The sequence below is a fragment of the Ixodes scapularis genome, unplaced genomic scaffold (assembly GCF_016920785.2).
Source record: "Ixodes scapularis isolate PalLabHiFi unplaced genomic scaffold, ASM1692078v2 PGA_scaffold5__190_contigs__length_132052651, whole genome shotgun sequence".
Lineage (NCBI taxonomy): Eukaryota > Metazoa > Arthropoda > Arachnida > Ixodida > Ixodidae > Ixodes > Ixodes scapularis.
The window spans coordinates 112,907,544-112,926,507 of NW_024609880.1; the positions used below are offsets into that span (position 1 = coordinate 112,907,544).

The 18,964-nt window shown below is 43.1% G+C and overlaps 1 protein-coding gene across 1 annotated transcript in view; it reads left to right on the top strand.

Annotated features, from left to right (window-relative positions):
- LOC120843301 overlaps positions 1 to 18,485 on the top strand; it is a 48,198-nt gene extending 29,713 nt beyond the window's left edge. Inside the window, exons 3-5 of the mRNA XM_040214621.1 lie at positions 8,903 to 8,997; positions 12,080 to 12,160; positions 18,361 to 18,485. Coding sequence (XP_040070555.1) covers positions 8,903 to 8,997; positions 12,080 to 12,160; positions 18,361 to 18,485 — 301 coding nt within the window. The remainder of the gene's footprint in view (positions 1 to 8,902; positions 8,998 to 12,079; positions 12,161 to 18,360) is intronic.
- Positions 18,486 to 18,964: the final 479 nt, after the last annotated feature.

The following is an 18,964-nucleotide window of genomic DNA, read 5'->3' on the forward strand; positions in this document are numbered from 1 at the left end:
TGTAAATTGAACACGTGTGTTATGATAATCGTTCTGCAATAAGATGCAACCACAGCTGCGTCAAATTATTTAAGAAAATATTTAAAAAAGTAGTAATACATTACCTTAAATGTTTTCATTTTCAACGTATATCATCACTTTTTTTCTGCCTTAATTTTTTGGAATGCTTTAAATAGCAATCGTAATTATATTTGAACCAAGATCGTCATATCGGGATAAGGGCAATTTTTTAGAGCGTATGTTGGGTGATGTTGGGTGATAGCGTAACTTTTTACCAAACCGTGAAGGCCACGATACTATTTATAGTGGTTTGCGAAATGCAGTTTCGTGTTGGTTACTTCTTGTTCATTCAAGAACAGAGTGTTTTTAGCAGATCTTTTAGATTAATTGAAACTGTTTCGCAAAATTATAAATGTTATTGTTTCCCAAAAGTTTGTAAATAAGCTTCAAACGGTTAGTTGAGTCGGAAGCTCTGTCGTCAGTTTTCGTGTTTTGTGTGTTCTTTTAAGGTTCTTCAAAACGATTACTTAGGTCATTAGCATGCGATAGTAGTCACGTGTAGCTGTAGCCGTTATATGTGCTGGTGTACGGCAATATGTTATTACCAGCTGCCGCTCGTACTTTCTCGGCTGGCAAAACGTTGAGCGCGAACACGCCTAATGGCGTCATTGTTGAAGAATTGTTGACTATTTCACAATCTATACCAAGAATTAGACTGCTTTGCTTGAGATTGGCTTCCAAGATAATTGCACTCCATTTTAAGGCCATCCGAAAATATTTACACGCTTTTCTAAAGTTCGAAAGGCACTGGAATTTATGTTCAAAAGCAAAGTAAAACCGCTAATAAAAAAAGTTGATGATAATGCAATTAAGGCAAAGGTGCAAGCGAGCTGTACAAGAATCACGATAATATCCATGGAAAAAATGAGTAAGGTGGAAAAAGGACAAACACAAATTTCCAAACACAGGTAGCTGACTGGTGCGCTACCGCAAAACTCCGCCTGGTCCTGGTTGACTTTCTTGCAGAATGTAGACTGAGAATCAAGTCGACCAACAGAAGGATCCCATTCGATGGCGAAGCTCAGAGTATGACAAGATCTAAAAAAATGCAATAAACGCAAGGGCATTGAGCAATAAAACTTTATGCTCATTGTCCTCGCGCGAGTCGCATTTTTTACGTGAATGTTGTGACATCTCTAACCGGAGTCTTTGCCCGCATTACGTAACAAATGCCTCCAAAATCAGACCCGCCATTAGGTACCAGGACAGAAAAGATGTAACGTTCGTAGGGTGATCCGTTTCGACATTGTATCTTTTTGACTGATTAAAACGATTGATATGAATGTCATCTCGTTCGATTGTGCATAAAACTACAATACGAGAATGACCTTCAGTTGGTGCCGCGCTGGCGCATGGCATGGGAGGTCCCGCGGCGAGGATATTTTGGACGTCGTCTAAAATTTCGAGCAAGTATATCTGGCGACTTTGATGTGATAGCGGGCTGATTATTGTTTCAAACGAGATATCGTATTGATTTTTCGATTCAAGCCATTCAAAGTAAACTTTAAAAATTATATTGGTAAAAAAGTAAAAATAGGTTGCGAAAAGTTTCGAATATTAGTAGGTCGGCCCGTACTCATCAAGATCCAGGAGGAAATACATGCAACGCGTATCATGGGAAAGGGTGTCTGATCAGCTATTTGTCAGTACCGCCATATCCGTGGCGGAATGAGTGAGGCGGTTTCGGACTAGTGTAGGAAAATCGACGCGGCGCCAGGGCCAAACAAGGGTGTGTATTCACGAAAAACCGAAGCCTTGACCCCGACACAGCCGCACCTCGATTTTCGGTCAAATTCTGAGATTCGTGATTCGCCAGAACGTTTTAATTGTCTGATATTATTATTTGTCTCGTTGTTTGGCAGGACTCAGAGAACTATTTAATGAAACTCACAGAAAAGTTTAGTGTGCACAGCACCGCGCATGCAATTTTATTTATATTTACTTTTTCGTGCCAAAACCCATTACTTCCCTTGCTATAATACGCTCCATCCTAATTTTGAGAATTACCAAATCCATTGCTCCTGCAAGTCAATCAAAAAGAGCCTCGGAGAATATGCCGACAAAGGGCACTCCTGTGGAGCGTTCACCTTCTTCACCTCGTTGTCCGAACAAGGTCACGAGGCCGCTCCATTCGCGTCTCGCCAAGTTACTCTGAAATTAATTATAGCTAAAGTATATAGGCCCCGTTCAAATAAAATGTTAGGTTTGCATATATTTAACACGGATCACTCGAGTTTGTACCGACGTTTAACACCAGTGAATGCACTGTAATGTTTACCGTGAATGGTAATACTGATGCAGATCTTACAATGTATGTCTTGACGTGACTTGTCATAAAAGAAGACTAAAACGATTGGAACGAAAGAGCGAAAACGACGACAGAATGGAAGGAGATAGAATAATCAAGAGAGTAATTAAGACGCTTTTGTGGTAATAATATATCGACCACCACAAGTATGGCGCAGCCGACAGGATCAACGAAATGTGAATAACCTTTACGATAGATCCAGGGTACGATAACGAGAAAGTACGTCAAAACTACAACGTTGAGGAGAGAGCCACAAATAGTTGTCCACAGAGTGTCAGCATGACACAACTGGGCGAGTTAAACTGAGAAAAAAGAAGTCGACCATGGAACGTCTTAGTTGATATTTTACGGCTATGGCTCGGAAAAATGATCGGCCGTAAACCTTTCTAGATCAATGGGCTGCTCCTCCCTTCACATTTCGTCAAAGCTTTTTCGAGCCCAGACTTTAGAGTGTTCTCAGAGTGCTTAATATGATTCAGTCAGGATGCAGTAAAATATTTCTGTATGAGGTAGAGATTCACGCATCTTTTTTTTTTTTAATCACGTTAAGACGTCGCCTCTGGTTCACGAAAAGGGGTATAGAGGAACAAACGCCCCGGGAAGACGCTACTTGTGAACGACCTTTCAGCTGGGTTGCTGGATCCAGTATATAGCACTCTCGCTTGAGAATGTCTTGTTAGTTTGCAATTTGATGACTTGATAATGCCATTTAAACGGCATAGAATCTTCGGGCAGGCCATTCGAGGCAGAAAGAATCACCCTTTTGCAGTTTAGAAGCTCAGTGGAGTATTGTTTATTTTAATATGTGTTTCTACGATACGACTATTTTGTCTCCCTGTCCTGCTAAAATGTCGGCCGGCAATAACGTGCCTTTATTTTTTTATCGCAAAAATCCTGTGCATTAACCCTGTCGCATACGAGTGATTATGACGTGCCGCATCCTCAAGCGAGCATCTCCACTCTGGAAGTCGACGCATATGTTAAAATATTAGTTGCTGCATATAACGAAGCGCATAACTGGACTTCTTCATAGAGCGGTTGGGTGATGTCAGTGTAACAATACAAGGTGTGCGTAGGCAAACACTATCATTAAGAGCCCATATCACTTAAACATTAGAAGTGGCCATATTGCATTATACAACATGCTGCATTATTTCTGGGTTGCGTGCCAAACAAAAGTAGGCGTATTACATAAGCACGGACTGCTTTACAAAAATGTGACAAAGCACCACCGAATTCAGGTGCAGTGAGACCTGTATTACCTGCGCCTCGTGATCAAACGAAGAAAACTTTAAAGTCAACGTATGCTTAAGTCATGGTATTTGGGGTTCCAGTGTCACTACCATCAGAGGCACCTCCCATACACCCCCCCCTTTCCTTGCCACTTCCTCTACAAACTCCTCTAGGGAAGTCTACAATAACCAAAATAGCGTAGCTGCCAAGGTAAGACGACAGGTGCTAAAGAACACCAGTGCCAGCGCGGTAGAAAAGAGCTCGAGAAATATTTACACGGCTGTAGTGAACAAGAAAGCACATCTATTTCGTTACCGTTAAATGACTTACAATTGGTGACCCGGCCAAAGCCTTTTTTTCTTTATCCCAACATTCATGGCTAAAATTCAAACTCTGCGTCAACCGATATGTCATTAGTCCACCCAGATCTTCGCCCAAGTGAAAAGTGGATTCCCCGCGTACCGGAACACCTCACAGGGTCGGATGTTCTACTATCCTCCGATCTTTAAACCGAAATTGTAACCAAAGTACAATATTTGGTTCTCGCCCTCTTAGTGACAGCCCCCTATTCCAGCTTGAAGAGGGAACAATTGCTCCGACGCATGCAACAAGTCCTTGGCAGGAGCTCTGCTTCATTCCACCGATCACAGTTAAAAAAACTATTTTTTCAGCAATCGTTTACTAACGTTCACATAGTGTTAGCGACGGCGTCGGACCTCCTGTTGCCCGCACTCGCACAGCTGGCCGACTTGGTTATAAACGTCGCCACACCATCGGTATCAGTGCTCCGACAGGCGTAAGAACCCCCAGTACTCTTCGGCGTCTTAAGATTTTTCCATGGAGCTGCGGCACCTCCGATATGTTCTTTCTGGAGGGTTGGCGGAACTAGAAAACAGTGAAACTACCATTCGTTGCGTTCTCGATCGGCTTCGTGGTTACATGACGACTGCTGCTATTATCAAAGCCGTTCTCCCTCGTCACGACCGAGAAAGTGCTGAGACCGCCAAACGTTCAGGAACAGGGCCAGAAACTGCGCACCGTCTTGTGCTGCGGCGGAAAACATCAATCACCACTACTAGAAGCGGCAAGTGGTGTTGGGATGGATGCCGGGCGCTTAATTTTTTCACGGACTGCGACAGCCCCAGAGTTTCCCAATACACACCGGTGCTGAAGTCAGCGTCTTGCCTGCATCTGCGCTCCCACGTCAACCCCCACAAAAACGGTCGTCTCTACAGGCTGCAAATAAAACATTCACTGCTCTCCATGGTGAGCGTGTTTTAAGTATGATCATCAGAATACGGCAAGGTTTCGCACGGTAATTCTTACCCATGGACGTCGATCACTAAATCCTGTGTTGCGATTTTTTTCAGGATTTCACTTTCTGCGTCCACAAGCTGAAGAAGCCTCTAGTAGGCCCTGTAATGTACAGTTCGTGGTTCAAGAAATAGTACACTCAGGATCTGACGCAGGCTTGAAGCGTCTGAATATGAGGCGTTACATCAGGACTTGTCATCTTCAACTCGTCCTGACAATATTCAACAGCCGATAAAGCATGACATGACCTACCACATTGGTAACTACTTGAGAGCCAATTCATGCTCGCCTACGTCGATTGCACCAGGATCGCTTGAACGTAGCACAAGAGTTTGCCCATATGCTTGAAATGGTAATTATACGATTCCCGTCAGGTACCTGGGCATCACATCTACATATGGTTCCGAAAGACACTCCTGGAAGTTGGCGATTTTGGGGTAATGACCGTACTTTGGACTACACAATAGTAGTACGTACTACGCACTCCTTAAAGCGTCTTTTCATTGCTCCGATACCTCCTCCATTGCTCCGACACCTCCTCCAAAATATATGTCTTAAAGCCGCCTCACCGGATACTAGTGCACCCGCCCGACATCTCTAAAACATCCATCGACACTATAATTGGGTTTTTCAAGTATATTAGAATGTATTTTGGCCTCGAGGTATGCTAGCAACCTCCTCATTTTACAGCCCTGACAAGGAAATATATCTTGAACATCTCAGACTTGTTTTCCAGTGCCTTGATGATTATGGCCTCATAGCCAATGAGGACACGTGCAGTTTCGGTGTGACGTAGATAAGTTATCTCGCCCATCCCCTTGACCAGCATGCACTTCGACATCTCGACGAAAAGTTCAAGGTCGTCCTGCACTTCCCTCGTCTATCCCCTAAAACAGTTTTGCTTTATAATTACTTCGCAGTGGCGTTTTCTTTTTCAACCGCGCCGGGGATGCTTACACAACTGTAGAATATCCTCGAGGGCGACCACAGCCCTTTTGGGATGGTGCAGTGAACCTTGAAGATTGCCCAAGCATTTCTTCGGTCCAAACAAGCACCAGCAATGCCTCTTTCATATCTCATCCTATTTCCCATGCCCAACTCAACGTCATGGTCGACGCTCCAAATACGGCTGTTGACACAGTTGTGCAGTTTTTTTTTTTTAGAAAACCTGGAACTTGCAGGGTGGCGCTACCGCAGGTTCGGCGAAGACTCTACCCGACCTTCAACCACCTTGAACACTTCCTAGAAGGCCAAACTATCCATACTCACGGATCATAAGCACCTCCCATGCTCCTTGGAATTTTCCAGTGATAAGTATTTTCCAGGAGAATCGCCACACTCGTCTTTCATCGCTGAATGCACCACGAAAGTTCGTCATGTCTCCACTAACCAGCAGAAGACGTTTTCTTTCGCATTACATCCACCTTCCGTTGCAATTCTTTGCCATTTTTCTGTCAATTTTAATTCTATGGTTGTTGCACATCATAAAGACGATAACATTCGTCTGCTCAGTGCCTTACCCGGGGCTGCAGCTAAAAACTTTTAGAATTCAGCATTGCAAGTATTCAATAATTTGTGATGCCTACACCTGAGTGCTTCGGCCCGTCATCCTTTCTTCATTTCGCCGCTCAATTGTTGGCTCACTTCATGGGCTGCCCCATTCCAGGATTTGTGCGCCACAGAGCCTGGTCAGGCAACGTTCGCTTTGGTATGGAATATACAAGAAGGTAAATGAACATAAGCATGACTAGGCTGCAAGAAAAAAAAATCGACACACCTCGACAGTTTTTCAAGCATTCTCACTACACGTATCATAGTTTAATAACGTTACTATCGACATCGTCAGTAACTTACCTCCATCAAATGGCGAAACCTCTATGTATATTTACATCCACGTTCAGATTTACACGTTTGCCACGAGCCTCCCGTTTCCGATGTTATAGCGAACACCATCGCACGGGTATTTATTAACTAATGGATTCCGGGAATTGGTGTGCCATCAACCTTAAGAACTAACCGAAAACGACGGTTCGAGTTGTGACTATTCCGTTACATTATGCAGCTCCTCCACACAGATTCTACTTACACGACGTCCTATCATCCCTTAGCCAACCGCTTGGTAGGAATAGTTTATAGAGTCCTCAAGCCATCACTAAAGGCGCAAGTAGATTATACTAATTGGTGCACGTTACTACCCCTCATTATTTTTTAACTCCGATCAGAGGTCAAAGATGAGCTCCGTTGTAGCCCCGCAGAGCCCGTGTACGGCCCTATTATGAGTCTTCCCAGAGATTGTCTCCCTGCAAAGCCACAGAAAAAGACACCGTGTGTGTCGACCGACTCAAACTTGCTCATTTAGCCACGTCCACGAAGACTCATTCACTCCATCATGCTATTTAGGGATGCCGCGTACCTCCCGAAGTTCGAGTTCGAAAGGTTTCGAAAATATTGAACCTCGCTAATGTCCGAGTTCGAAAAGTTCTCCATTTTTTTGACCCCGATGAGATTAGAATTTTTAAAAAATTCGTAAATATCAATGTTTTTTCAAGTTCTAGTTTCAAGAGTTCGAACCTCTTGACAAATCTAACTCGGAAGGCTCAAAAATGCTTTATTTCTATTTTTTTTATTTCAGATTGAAAAGTTTGAACATTTTGAACATCTTTGAGGTACAATTTAGAAAAGGTCGAGAGATTCAATTTTCAGTTTCAAGTCTTTGAGCCTAACAGACAGAGATCGAACTTTGCAGTGTCGAAATAAGTTTTTACGGATCCTCTTCTAAAGAAAAGTCGCGAAATGTGCTACAAATGTAATTGAAAACGTTCCACATGTATTTAATGGCATGTTTTTCTTTATTCTCAGTACCGACGGTACTGACATTTATTGACGGTACAACATGCACTACTCGTTATAAGTATATCGTATCTGATGTAACAAGAAATGAACAGGCTGAACGGTTCATCGAAAATCCCTGAAATGGGTCATTGAGCAAAGTCGGCCACAAAGGTTTACGGAAACCGCGAGCCGTGGCCGAGCTGCATCACCGCGCTACCTTGCGGAGCGGCCTCTGTGGCTGAGACCCGTAGTGCGCGGATGCGTGTCCTTCGGTACTCGCAGGCATGTCAACTTTCCTGCTTGCGGCCGACACCTTCTTAATGTCACGAATAAGACGTCGGGCGCCTCTTCGATGGCCACCGCGGGCAGCCGTGCCACAGCTGTGTCTCGGTGGTGCAATGGTCTCGGTGGTGCTGAAGCCGAGATGTCAACTTTACCTCCCGACGTCCGGCATGGTATTGCGTTTCCCAGCTCAGCGGCCAGGAAAACAGCCATTCCGTCTTCTCTTGCTGTTGTTCTTTTCGTTTTTTTTTTTTTTTTTGAAAATCCTTTTTTTATATTTCTTTAGCACTTGCCCTCCTGTCAACCAGTCAGTGACAGCAATTAACCTAGAAAACGTAATTTATTATATACTGCACACGTTATTGAATAAAATATTCAAAGAACTGATAAGGCTTTTGAAGTCAAAACAGAAAAAATGAAAGACGTTTACAAATCTTTGTAATGCGAAGTTAGAGCGCAGCTCTTGAGGACGAGAAGGGAAAGACACGGAAGGGAGTGTATGCCCCTCCTTCTTCTCCGTACCCTCTCCTCCTCCCCTCCTCCTCCTCCTGCTCCATCCCCTCCTCTACCCTCCTCCTCCAATCCAGTTTCCCCGCGAAAGTTCGCGTGTAAAATGGCGTCACATTACTTAGTGTCACGTCACCTATGAACAAATTCAGTTTCTCCGGTAGATTTAGCGGTCAAATTGACGTTGACGAAAATTAAAAATTGACGCCAATTCCCACTAAATGTGGCAGGAATCGGTGTTAAGGTAACGTGACGTCAGTTTTCGCGCTAAATTTAGTGCGGTTGCGCCGAAGCCGACACCGACGTTTTAGTGACATTTCTTGGGTGTTTCACTGAATATTACAATCAAATCATGTCTTTCCGTAGCACAAACAAGTTGGTTCGATTAACGACTCGTAAATCTACGCCGCGTAGCATCGTGGACAACATGATAACAACAACCGAACAGGCAACAATGAGGCGTAAGTTGTTTTTCACATTATGACTGATCTTTGAAGCATGTTAGAAATTATAAGAACAATGAAATTATATACTGCAAGCGCCATAAAAACAATGAGTCATCGTTCAAAGCAAATCTGGATGTTCCTCTATTTTAGTGCTTACTCTGAAGCAAAAACTTAAAGTCGAACAATTACATTTTCTATATGCGTGAAGAAAATACCATAACGTATTTTCTTAATAAAACATGAATTGTATTGAAAAAACGAGTAAGAAAATATTTTGCTTTATGACATACCCCTTTCTAGTCATTGCTTAATTTATCCACGTCTGAAAACTGCGATACACGCATCATGTGTATACAGGGTGCTTTTGTTTAGTGAGTCGGTTCATCATTTTTTTTTAGAAAAGGGAACTTGCATTAAGGTTCTCTTAGCCCTGGAGCCAAGTAGGTGGCCATGGCGTCCATAAAAAAAAGTCAGAATGGCTTAATTAGTTCGCATTTCAAACATAACTTTTTAATTAGCCTTTTCTAAAAAGACATCATGTATTTGTAAATTTAACGAACATTTTAATAAACTTTCATAAAAAAATTTAGGAATGTCTTGGTTATACCTGATAAACTCGGAGACGTACAAAATGCGTTAAGAGTAGGATGGGCACATGCTGTATGCGTAATTTTACATGAAATCATCAGGTCACTAAAGTTTGTGATATCATGCGAGGTCATCGTGTCACATGACATACTGATGTCTAGGTCGTTAAGCAATATATCCCGTATAGAACTATATGACTTATATTAGATAGATGATAGATAGATAGATAGATAGATGATAGATAGATAGATAGATAGATAGATAGATAGATAGATAGATAGATAGATAGATAGATAGATAGATAGATAGATAGATAGATAGATAGATAGATAGATAGATAGATAGATAGATAGATAGATAGATAGATAGATAGATAGATAGATAGATAGATAGATAGATAGATAGATAGATAGATAGGGTTTATTTGCCTGCCTGCAAACAGCCAGGTGGCCTGAGCAGCAGTGCACTGTCCTGTGCAAAGATACATAGAAGTATGGGATAAAAGCACAATTAGGCGAAAATGTCTGTTTCACCAAAAAAGCCATCATGAGTCTGTTGCAGACGCGTCATTGGGCAAGTGGCCCGCACATCAGGATAAACGTGTCTGCATTTTGATGTCCTCCCCGACGGTACCCAGAACCTTAGCGACATCAGCAGCTGGGCATAATCAAGAGAACCATGCACAATCCGACGAAGGAAATGCATGTCTCTTGCAATTCATCTATCGTGCAGAGGCACTAGACCGAGGTCAGTGAGCAGGGAATGGTAATTGTAGAAACGGCGGCGGCCAATATATCGGTCGTATAAGATTCTTATAAACTTACGCTGAACGTTTTCAATAGGATTACTATGTAACATCGTAACAGAGTTGCAAACAACAGACGCGTACTCGAGGCGTGATCTAACCAATGCACAATACAGACATAAACAACACTCAGAGCGACAAAATTGTTTTGTCAGCCGCAAAATTACACCGAGTTGGCGAAGTCCTTGACCAACAATGCGAGAGACGTGGAGGCGAAAATCCAATCTCGAGTCTACAACGACACCAAAATCCCTTACATAGACAACCCGCAGCACTTGCTCTTCAAATATAGTGTAGTCTAAGACTATGCTCCCCTTCTTCCTGGTAAGGGACATTACTGCAGTCTTTTTTGGATTCAGTTGAAGCCTATTTTTTAAGCACCAATGTTCAACGGAGCGGATGCAATTCTGTATTTGAATACAGTCATTTACAGTGTCAACCACACGGAAAAGTTTAAAGTCATCGGTGAACATTAGCACTTTCGAGTTTCTGATGGAATATGGCAGATCGTTAACAGATATCAAAAGCAGGAGTGGTCCAAAGTTAGAGCCTTGGGGTACGCCAGATAAAGATGCAAATGTCTCCCACACACAAATTAAAAATCTAGCATAATTTTGGCGATTTGAAAGGTAACTTTCAAACCATGCGCAATACAAAGTGCATAGTCCGTATTCTTTTAATTTCAACAAGAGTATCTGGTGGTCAACCTTATCAAAGACCTTGGTCATTTCAAAGTAGACTGTGACCACCTGACCACAGTTGCATACTGCACACCACTATGACCGAGGAAAGTAGCTAAGTTCGTCTCCACTGATCTGCCCCTGAGGAACTCGTGTTGCAAAGTTGAAATTTCTTATTTAAAATATGAGTACAAGCGTTCATACACCACCATCTCAAAAACTTTTTAGAAGGCACAAAGAAGAGACACAGGGCGGAAATATTGACATTACAAGAATTTCCCGACTTGAAGACTGGTCTTACGACTGAAACCTTCCACCGAGAAGGATAAACCGCTTACCGTAAGGACAGATTAAATATATGTGTCAGGATAGGTATAAATATTTCAGCACATCCTTTGATAATAAAATTAGGAATGTCATCACAGCCAGTTGAAAGTTTTGGTTTGAGCTTTCGTATCGTGCACATAACCTCATCCTCGGTTACACTGTGGTATACTAAGGAGTCAACAAAACCCTCGAATTCAAAATCATTAGGCATACTGTCACGTTCCGAAAAGCAAGAGCTAAAGTGATTACCGCGACCTCTGTGTCGGATAAGCGTAACGATCGAGCGAAACTGCTGCTTTTCTCATAAACCCATCCCTTTATGGCAATGTGTTAAAAATCAAAGGGGGACCTACTGGGTGAGATATGTCATCTTAGTATACAGCTTCAAACTTCACTGAAGTTTATTTTGTTATTGCGAAGCAATTATAAATTGGTTTCTCGGTATTTTGAATTCGTTCATTTCAAGCTTATAAAATATTATGTTTTCATCTATTTGATGCAAAATACATTGTAAGCAAACTCGAGTACAAATAAATGCCTTTTAAATAATGAGCATTCATTTAAACGAGCTGCTGTGCCGCACAAAAAACATTTGATAAATTAATGAACAATAGTTATGTGCTTGAACCCTAATATGTATGTGCTATAATAATTCTTGCCTCATACTAATCATTATATAATGGAATTCTAAATGCAGAGCTGTACGATCAGAAGCTTGAGTACTCCGACCGGAGAACTTGTCGAGTGCTTGTTCAAACGTTTGGAGGAGGGACTAAAGGTAACTAACTACCTTCCCTTATTTTATCCTTTCATAATGACTTTTTATCTTGAATCGGTAAACAAATCCATAATGCCTTGAAGTCCACATTCGCAAGAAAACTATATTCGGCACCGTCCGCACTCAACCAAGGACTATTGTATACTGAAGAAAACATTAGTAATTGGTTGCGTAAGCTAATATTATATTTCAACGTAATATACGTTATCTACCTGAAACCTAAAAATAAGTTATAAGGGCTCAATATTGCGAGACCTTAGTAGGTGTTTCAGGGAACTCATTGTCTTTCTTTGTAGTCCAAAGGTTAAAGTTACGTTACAACATATATATTATCTCTTATAAAAAGTATACCGTTCGTAAACGTACTGAACAAATAAAATGAACAAAAAACACTAAGTTTTTGGTTGCTATAATCTTTTAGATTTTTAAATCATTTTCTTTTCTTCGGCGTTATTTTTGGAAGGATCTTACATTTGCTCACCTGCAAGTAAGAATATGACAGCTGCATCAGTAATGTCAGATGTATAAAAAATATCCTATGCTACCCACGAAGATCAACGTTTTAGGTCTGGCAAATATCTTCATTTTTTAGTTGAGTTAACGGGTGGAAGTATGTTTTGACGCATAAACTTTCTTTACTTTTACGGCAAAGAGGCATGTACATACAAAATTAGTTTCGCCGGTTACGCATAAAAATTGTTGCAAATTTGTTGATTAGAATATTACTACACAAATGTCAAGCTGGGGCTCGGAGAGCACAACACAGTTGTGCTCTCTGAGTGTAGAGACTAAAATTATAGTGCGTATAAAATCGAAGAAGGACCCATGTTTCTGTGTGACGTGTGCTAATAGTGGATTCATGCCTTGGAAGTTGTGAAATAATGTATGTTATTTTCCCGACTTAGTTCAATGTATAATATTTAGTCGACTCTCAGTCTATAGTTTTTCTAGTGTATATTCTTATAACGGGTCACATACTGGTTTAGGCTTAGCTACACTCTAAAAAAAAGGGGGGTGTAGGCGTTACACCCCTTGTCACATATACGACACCCCACAACTTTAGTTGGATGTAGAACGCGCTGACGTTGAACTGACTGCCCAACCTTTTGCGAGAGGGTTGATGACGGTGAGGATATAACGTATTAAGCAGCTAAAGTACGTATCAAAGTCTACAGGAAATAAACACACAGGTTTTGCAGTTGAACCTAGAAAGCCCCGATAACTTTTTTGCACTCAGTCACACTTCCATTAACTGTTTTAATGAGTTGTACAACTCGGCTATCAAGCCGCTCGTGAAATTTTGTAGCGTCAGTTCAACGTCAGTGCGCTGTACATCCAACTGAAGTTTTGGGGTGTCGTATATGTGACAAGGGGTGGAACGTCTACACCCCCTTTTTTTTTTAGAGTGTAGCATTCGTACCAACGTAGGCACTGTGCTTTTTCTAATCACATACCGATACCTGTAAGCAATATTATATCAGGGTTTCAGATTGTGCTCTAAAATGGTACACTAGTTCTTAAGTAAATTTATTGTTTGCGGTGAGAAGATACTCTAGATGACTCTCCGATCTCGGTCGGTGTCTCCGATGACGAAGCTGCAGAAAAACGTCGCTTGAAGGTGCGAACGAATTCATATTAAGTTACACCGGAGCACGAAGGTTGGGAGCAATGAGCCTGCGGGACATGTCTCGCCAAACTGACCCGTGTTTCCCGCAAACGGGCTTTACTTCTGTCTCCAACGGGACAACAGGACATATTCCTCCAGCGTGGCAGAGCACTGCCACAATCCCTCCGGCTGATAATCGTCCCAGGCTCAGTTACGAGGAAATTTTCCAGTAACGAAGAACTGTTAAACATAAAAGTCTATCGAAACAAAAGACACAGGTGTCCTTACATCTTCCATTGTTCCTAACCAAAATTATTTCGTGTTCTATACTGTTAAGGCTGGTTCAGACACTTGCGTTTGAGTACGTTTGACTCCGTTGCGTCGAGAACCGAAAGCGAGTCACCGGCACATTCGCACTTCGTATGAAGCGTGGAATCCAATCCAAGGACTGATCTTGGCACGCGATATGAGCAGCAGGGATTTCCTGGCTTCTCACAGCCGCAACGGAGTCAAACGCAGTCGAACGCAACTGTCTGAACCAGGCTTTATCCAACCATGCAACAATATTTTCAATGTTTGTATTCTATCACAATGATTCGCCAGGTTTTTCTCTTTTTTTTAGATTGATAACCAAATAGGCATACCACTATTCCAATATTGTTATTCATTGATACCAAATGTCTACAATATTAGAATCATACCATAGATTCAATTTTAAAATATCGTTTACTAATATGATCCTATGTTTTCAGACTATAACCCATTATTAATAAGAAATAATAAGGAAAATAGGTGCGCTGTATGTACTTTTATAAAACCGGAAGCTAGCCTTAATTGGTGTCTGTCTACAGCAGCTATCCTGGGGACTTTTACGTGCACCACGCTGTAGTAAAACACGACCACTCCCCAATACGATGCTCATTCGGATCGAAACGGGCAAGGATGGGGTTGAACCCAGGATCCCTGGGTTCAAATGTAGTATTGTTCAAAGTTTTTATTAGAGGCATGAACTGGGGGGCTAAGCTCGGCTCGGCGAGATCGAGGCGAGTTCTCCGCCAAACTCTCCGACCGCCGCGATTGGTCGGCGCCGTGCATGACGACACGCGCAGACACTCCCTAGATCGTGACGTTAAACGGAGGGTTTGAGGCGGTCGGAGAGTTGCATATTCGGAACTCGCGGCGAGATGCGGTGACGTCATTGTGACGTGGCAGAAGCCGCCGCGGATGGGAAAAGCTTGCCGGCTCCGACCTAGGCGAGTTTGGGCGAGTTGGGCGCGAGATCAGGGAGAAGCGTCCAAAATGGCAGCGTTTTCGTTCGTGTTTTGCCGTCGGCATAGGTATTTAAACCACGCCAATGTGTTTGACATGGACGACGTTCATTTTCAACAACACTATCGTCTCTCGAAAGACGTTGTAAGGTGGCTGTGCGATGAACTGCGTGGCGAACCGGGCTTGAGGCGATGGAGCCGTGAATGAACCGTCGCCCCCGTCGTGAATCCTAAATCCAAATTCTACAAAGTGAATCCTAGAAACAAATGTGTTTTTACGGCAATCTGCAACCAGGAACGCAATTTACCATTACCTACAGGCTTTTACAATTATTTTGATGGGTTGCTGTGCTGCGTAGATGCAAGATAAACGCACTTGATAAAATTCAAACTAAAACAGATGATAGAAGAAAAGCAATATACATGAATGGCGCAGACTAACAACTGTGTAATTTCTTTCTCATCTTTCTTCTTCCACACCGTATTTTGACAAACAAATTGGGCGTTAGTTGTTTATACAGCAGGAGAACATGCCAGAACATTACGCAATTGTCACCTACTGTAGATAAGCAATTTAGCCAGTGCAGTATGACTGCTAGCCTAGGGTCTTTAACGTGCACCACGTAGTAGTGATACACGACCGCATGCCGGTACGATGCTCATCAACATCGAAAAGGGCAGGGGTGGGGGTGAATCCACGATCCTGGGTTCTGCAGCGCGAGCTTTCGCTCCACGTGCACCCTATTCTGAAAAAAAAAATATATATATATTGTGGCTGTGTGGCGGTGTGGGGGGAGAAAGATGAGAAAGAAATTACACAGTTGTTAGTCTGCGCCATTCCTGTATGTTGTTTTTCGTCTATACTCTGCTTTAGTTTATATCTTTATCAAGAGCGTTTTTCTTGCATCTACGTGGCGCAGCAAACCATCACAATGTCCAATCAACTAGCCCACATCCAAGCAATGTTTGTATAATTAGCATCCCTGCTGTTACCTATTCTTATTTGTCATTTACGATTTAAATAAAAAAATTGGGCTGTATGTATGTTGATACTGCCTAAAACTTGTTCTGCCTCAACGGGAAAGATTCTCCCAGCTGTAGATGAGAAATTTAGCCATGCAGTGCCGTACAACCGCTAGCCTGGGGTCTTTAACGTCCATCCCGCAGTAGTGTTACATGACTGCACGCCGGTACGATGCTCATCAACATCGAAACGGGCAGGGGTGGGGATTGAACCCAGCATCCTGGGTTCTGCAACGGACCTTTCGGTCGACGTGCTCCGAGCTGGCGTGCGCTAGCCCAGCCGGCCACCGATCCCCCGATTTAAATAAAATAAAAACCCTTCACTGCGGAGCGTAGGGAAAAATCGGAGCTACGCTGGGGAACTCGCCGCCGCCGGGGGGGTCGGAAATGTGAGAGGGGGAGTGGGAAACTCGCCGGGGCGGAGTCAAAAGAAGCTCCTCCCCTCCCTCGTGACGTGGCATCGGAGAGATTCCCGCCGGAGGCGAGCTTAGCCCCCCTGTATCGCTTTGTTCTATGTTGTTCTTCCCTACCACGGCTCACGGGCCAGCAGTATGTATAAATAAATAAATAAATAAATAAATACGGTCATAGAAAAAGCACGCCACGATTTGCGATCTTCCCGGCCGCACAGCTTTTGGAGTGTTTTTAGTGCGGAATCGAATTCTGTCACCGGTCGGCATGAACAGAACGTTACCTGGAGCACGGGCTTTCTATAATCTCACACTACGCCGCCATTTTCCACCTGCAGCTGCTCTCCGGCGAGCGCGAGCGCAATCTATAAGTAATGACATTACTTGTAATGTCATTACTTATAGATGAGTGCAAGTAATGACATTACTTATAAGTGAGTACAAGTAATGTCATTACTTGTACTCACTTATTTTTTTTGTAATTTGCATTTATATAAATGCATTTATGAGAAAGTAAAAACAACAGTAATCTGACTTTTGTTGGAGGTAAAAAATTGTAACCGTTGCTATTTTTCCCTTACTTCCTAATGGCTCTCTTTGTACAAGTTTCCCTACCGAAGAATCCTCAACCTAAGTCTCTGAGAGGAGGAGAATTTACCAAATTTTATGGATTAAGAAAATATCTAGTCGATAGTTTGCGATTTTAATTCAATGATGAACCGCATAATGATCCGTTGTCAAACCGGCACAAAAATCAGTCGTTTGGAAAGTTTGAAGCAAACAGAAAAGTCACGATTAATTTTTCAACAAACGGCCAATTGCTTTTTTATCAAGTAATCTAATTTAATACTTTTTAAGCAGAAGTAATTGAAATTGTAATAGATTTATTTTCTTCAGTAACGTGTACAAGACTGGCTTCGGCCAACAGCAGGCGCGAGGACAGCGAAGTGGTCTAAAAACCGATTTCGCGCCAGCGACGCCAGTAAAGCCGGAATGACGCTCGAGGCGTCGGCTACGTTAAAGGAGCTGTGCAACGATTTTAACGTTGAAATAATTGGCATTTGCTGCTTTTGATATTGTTCACTGTGTCACAAATGGCAGAAAACACAACTCCCTTTCATCGAAATGTTGCGATTCCGCCGCGTAATAGCGAGGCAAAACTTGGAATATTTCCCGACCTGCAGCCACGAGCGGCGGCCATGAGAAACAAGCGGCGTGACGTCACTTGGGTAATTGTAAGAAAGACAGCAAGTTGTGCGAATACCTGCTCGATAAAAGGTAACTTTTTTATAAATCTTGTCGTTCCAACATATATATAAATGCGTCAAAACCCTGGTATCATCGAAAAAACTTTTATTATACGGAGTTTTAGTGGCGCCCTCTATCCTAGGTCCACAAAACCGCGAACAGCCATCAGAAGCCGGAGGCGTTAGGGGGACAGCGCCGGACGGGAAAGGACGGGTGGTCACGCGGTCGCGAGCGGATGAGTTCTCGCTGCTCGCTGATGGCTCTAAAGAGAGAACTTTTCCGGAACTCCGCGCCTACTCAAGTAACGTCACTGTGCACGTGACCCGGAAGACGATGCACGAGTTGAGAGGCGGCAAAAACCTGGATCTTTTTCATTTTTTTAAATAAAAACTAGGGTATCCAGGCAAAATCTGTTTTCTGTAGTTCACTGCAGAAGTGTCAGGCATCAACTTCCACAATTATTTAAGCAAAGCCCTGAAATTGTTGCACAGCTCCTTTGAAACACCGAACTGTCTGATTTTCGCCGGTGTGTTTCACCGTGCTGCGTACGGAGTATAACAGCGAATATACAACCGAGTATTTGATGAAAATAACTGTATAAACCCGCTCTATGCTAAAATCTGCGTACATTTTACATGTTTGCAGTGTGTAGCCTCTGGGTGGCCCCCGAGAAGAGGCGCGGACCTGTTCCAAGAGAATGCTCAAATGCCTACAGCCAGATCTGTCCAGGACAACCACACCAAATTGATTACCCTGACAATTGTGCTTGATTGTTCTGAACTGAAATGAAATAAACATCGCCCATTACCTTTCTTGCGGTGAAACGTGTAATCAAAAGTCGGAGGGCGCTTAAGCTTCGCGTTTAAGAGTGGAACCCGATAGCGCTATCGAATTCTCTACCCGCTTGTGGCGCATCACCTTTGCACGCCCAGCCTTCGTCTCCGGCTTCTAGATTTCAGTCTTTCGTGGTCGACCCCGTCGACGAGTTGGAGCAGACGTGGATGCGGCATCCCCACTCGCAGAAGACGACGACTCAAAAGTGCGCCCCGCACTGCTCCTCCGCGACAGATGTAAACTCTACGCTCCTCCAGACAGACAAGCGTAGGTCATGTGGTTCTGACGTCATGACCCTAACGACTGATTGAGGATATTTGCGTCATGCGGGCTTTTTTGGCACGGCACCGCGGCCGCCGCGACACGAGCTCCCCCCCCCCCCCCCCCCCTCCCCCCTGAACGCTATCGGGTTATT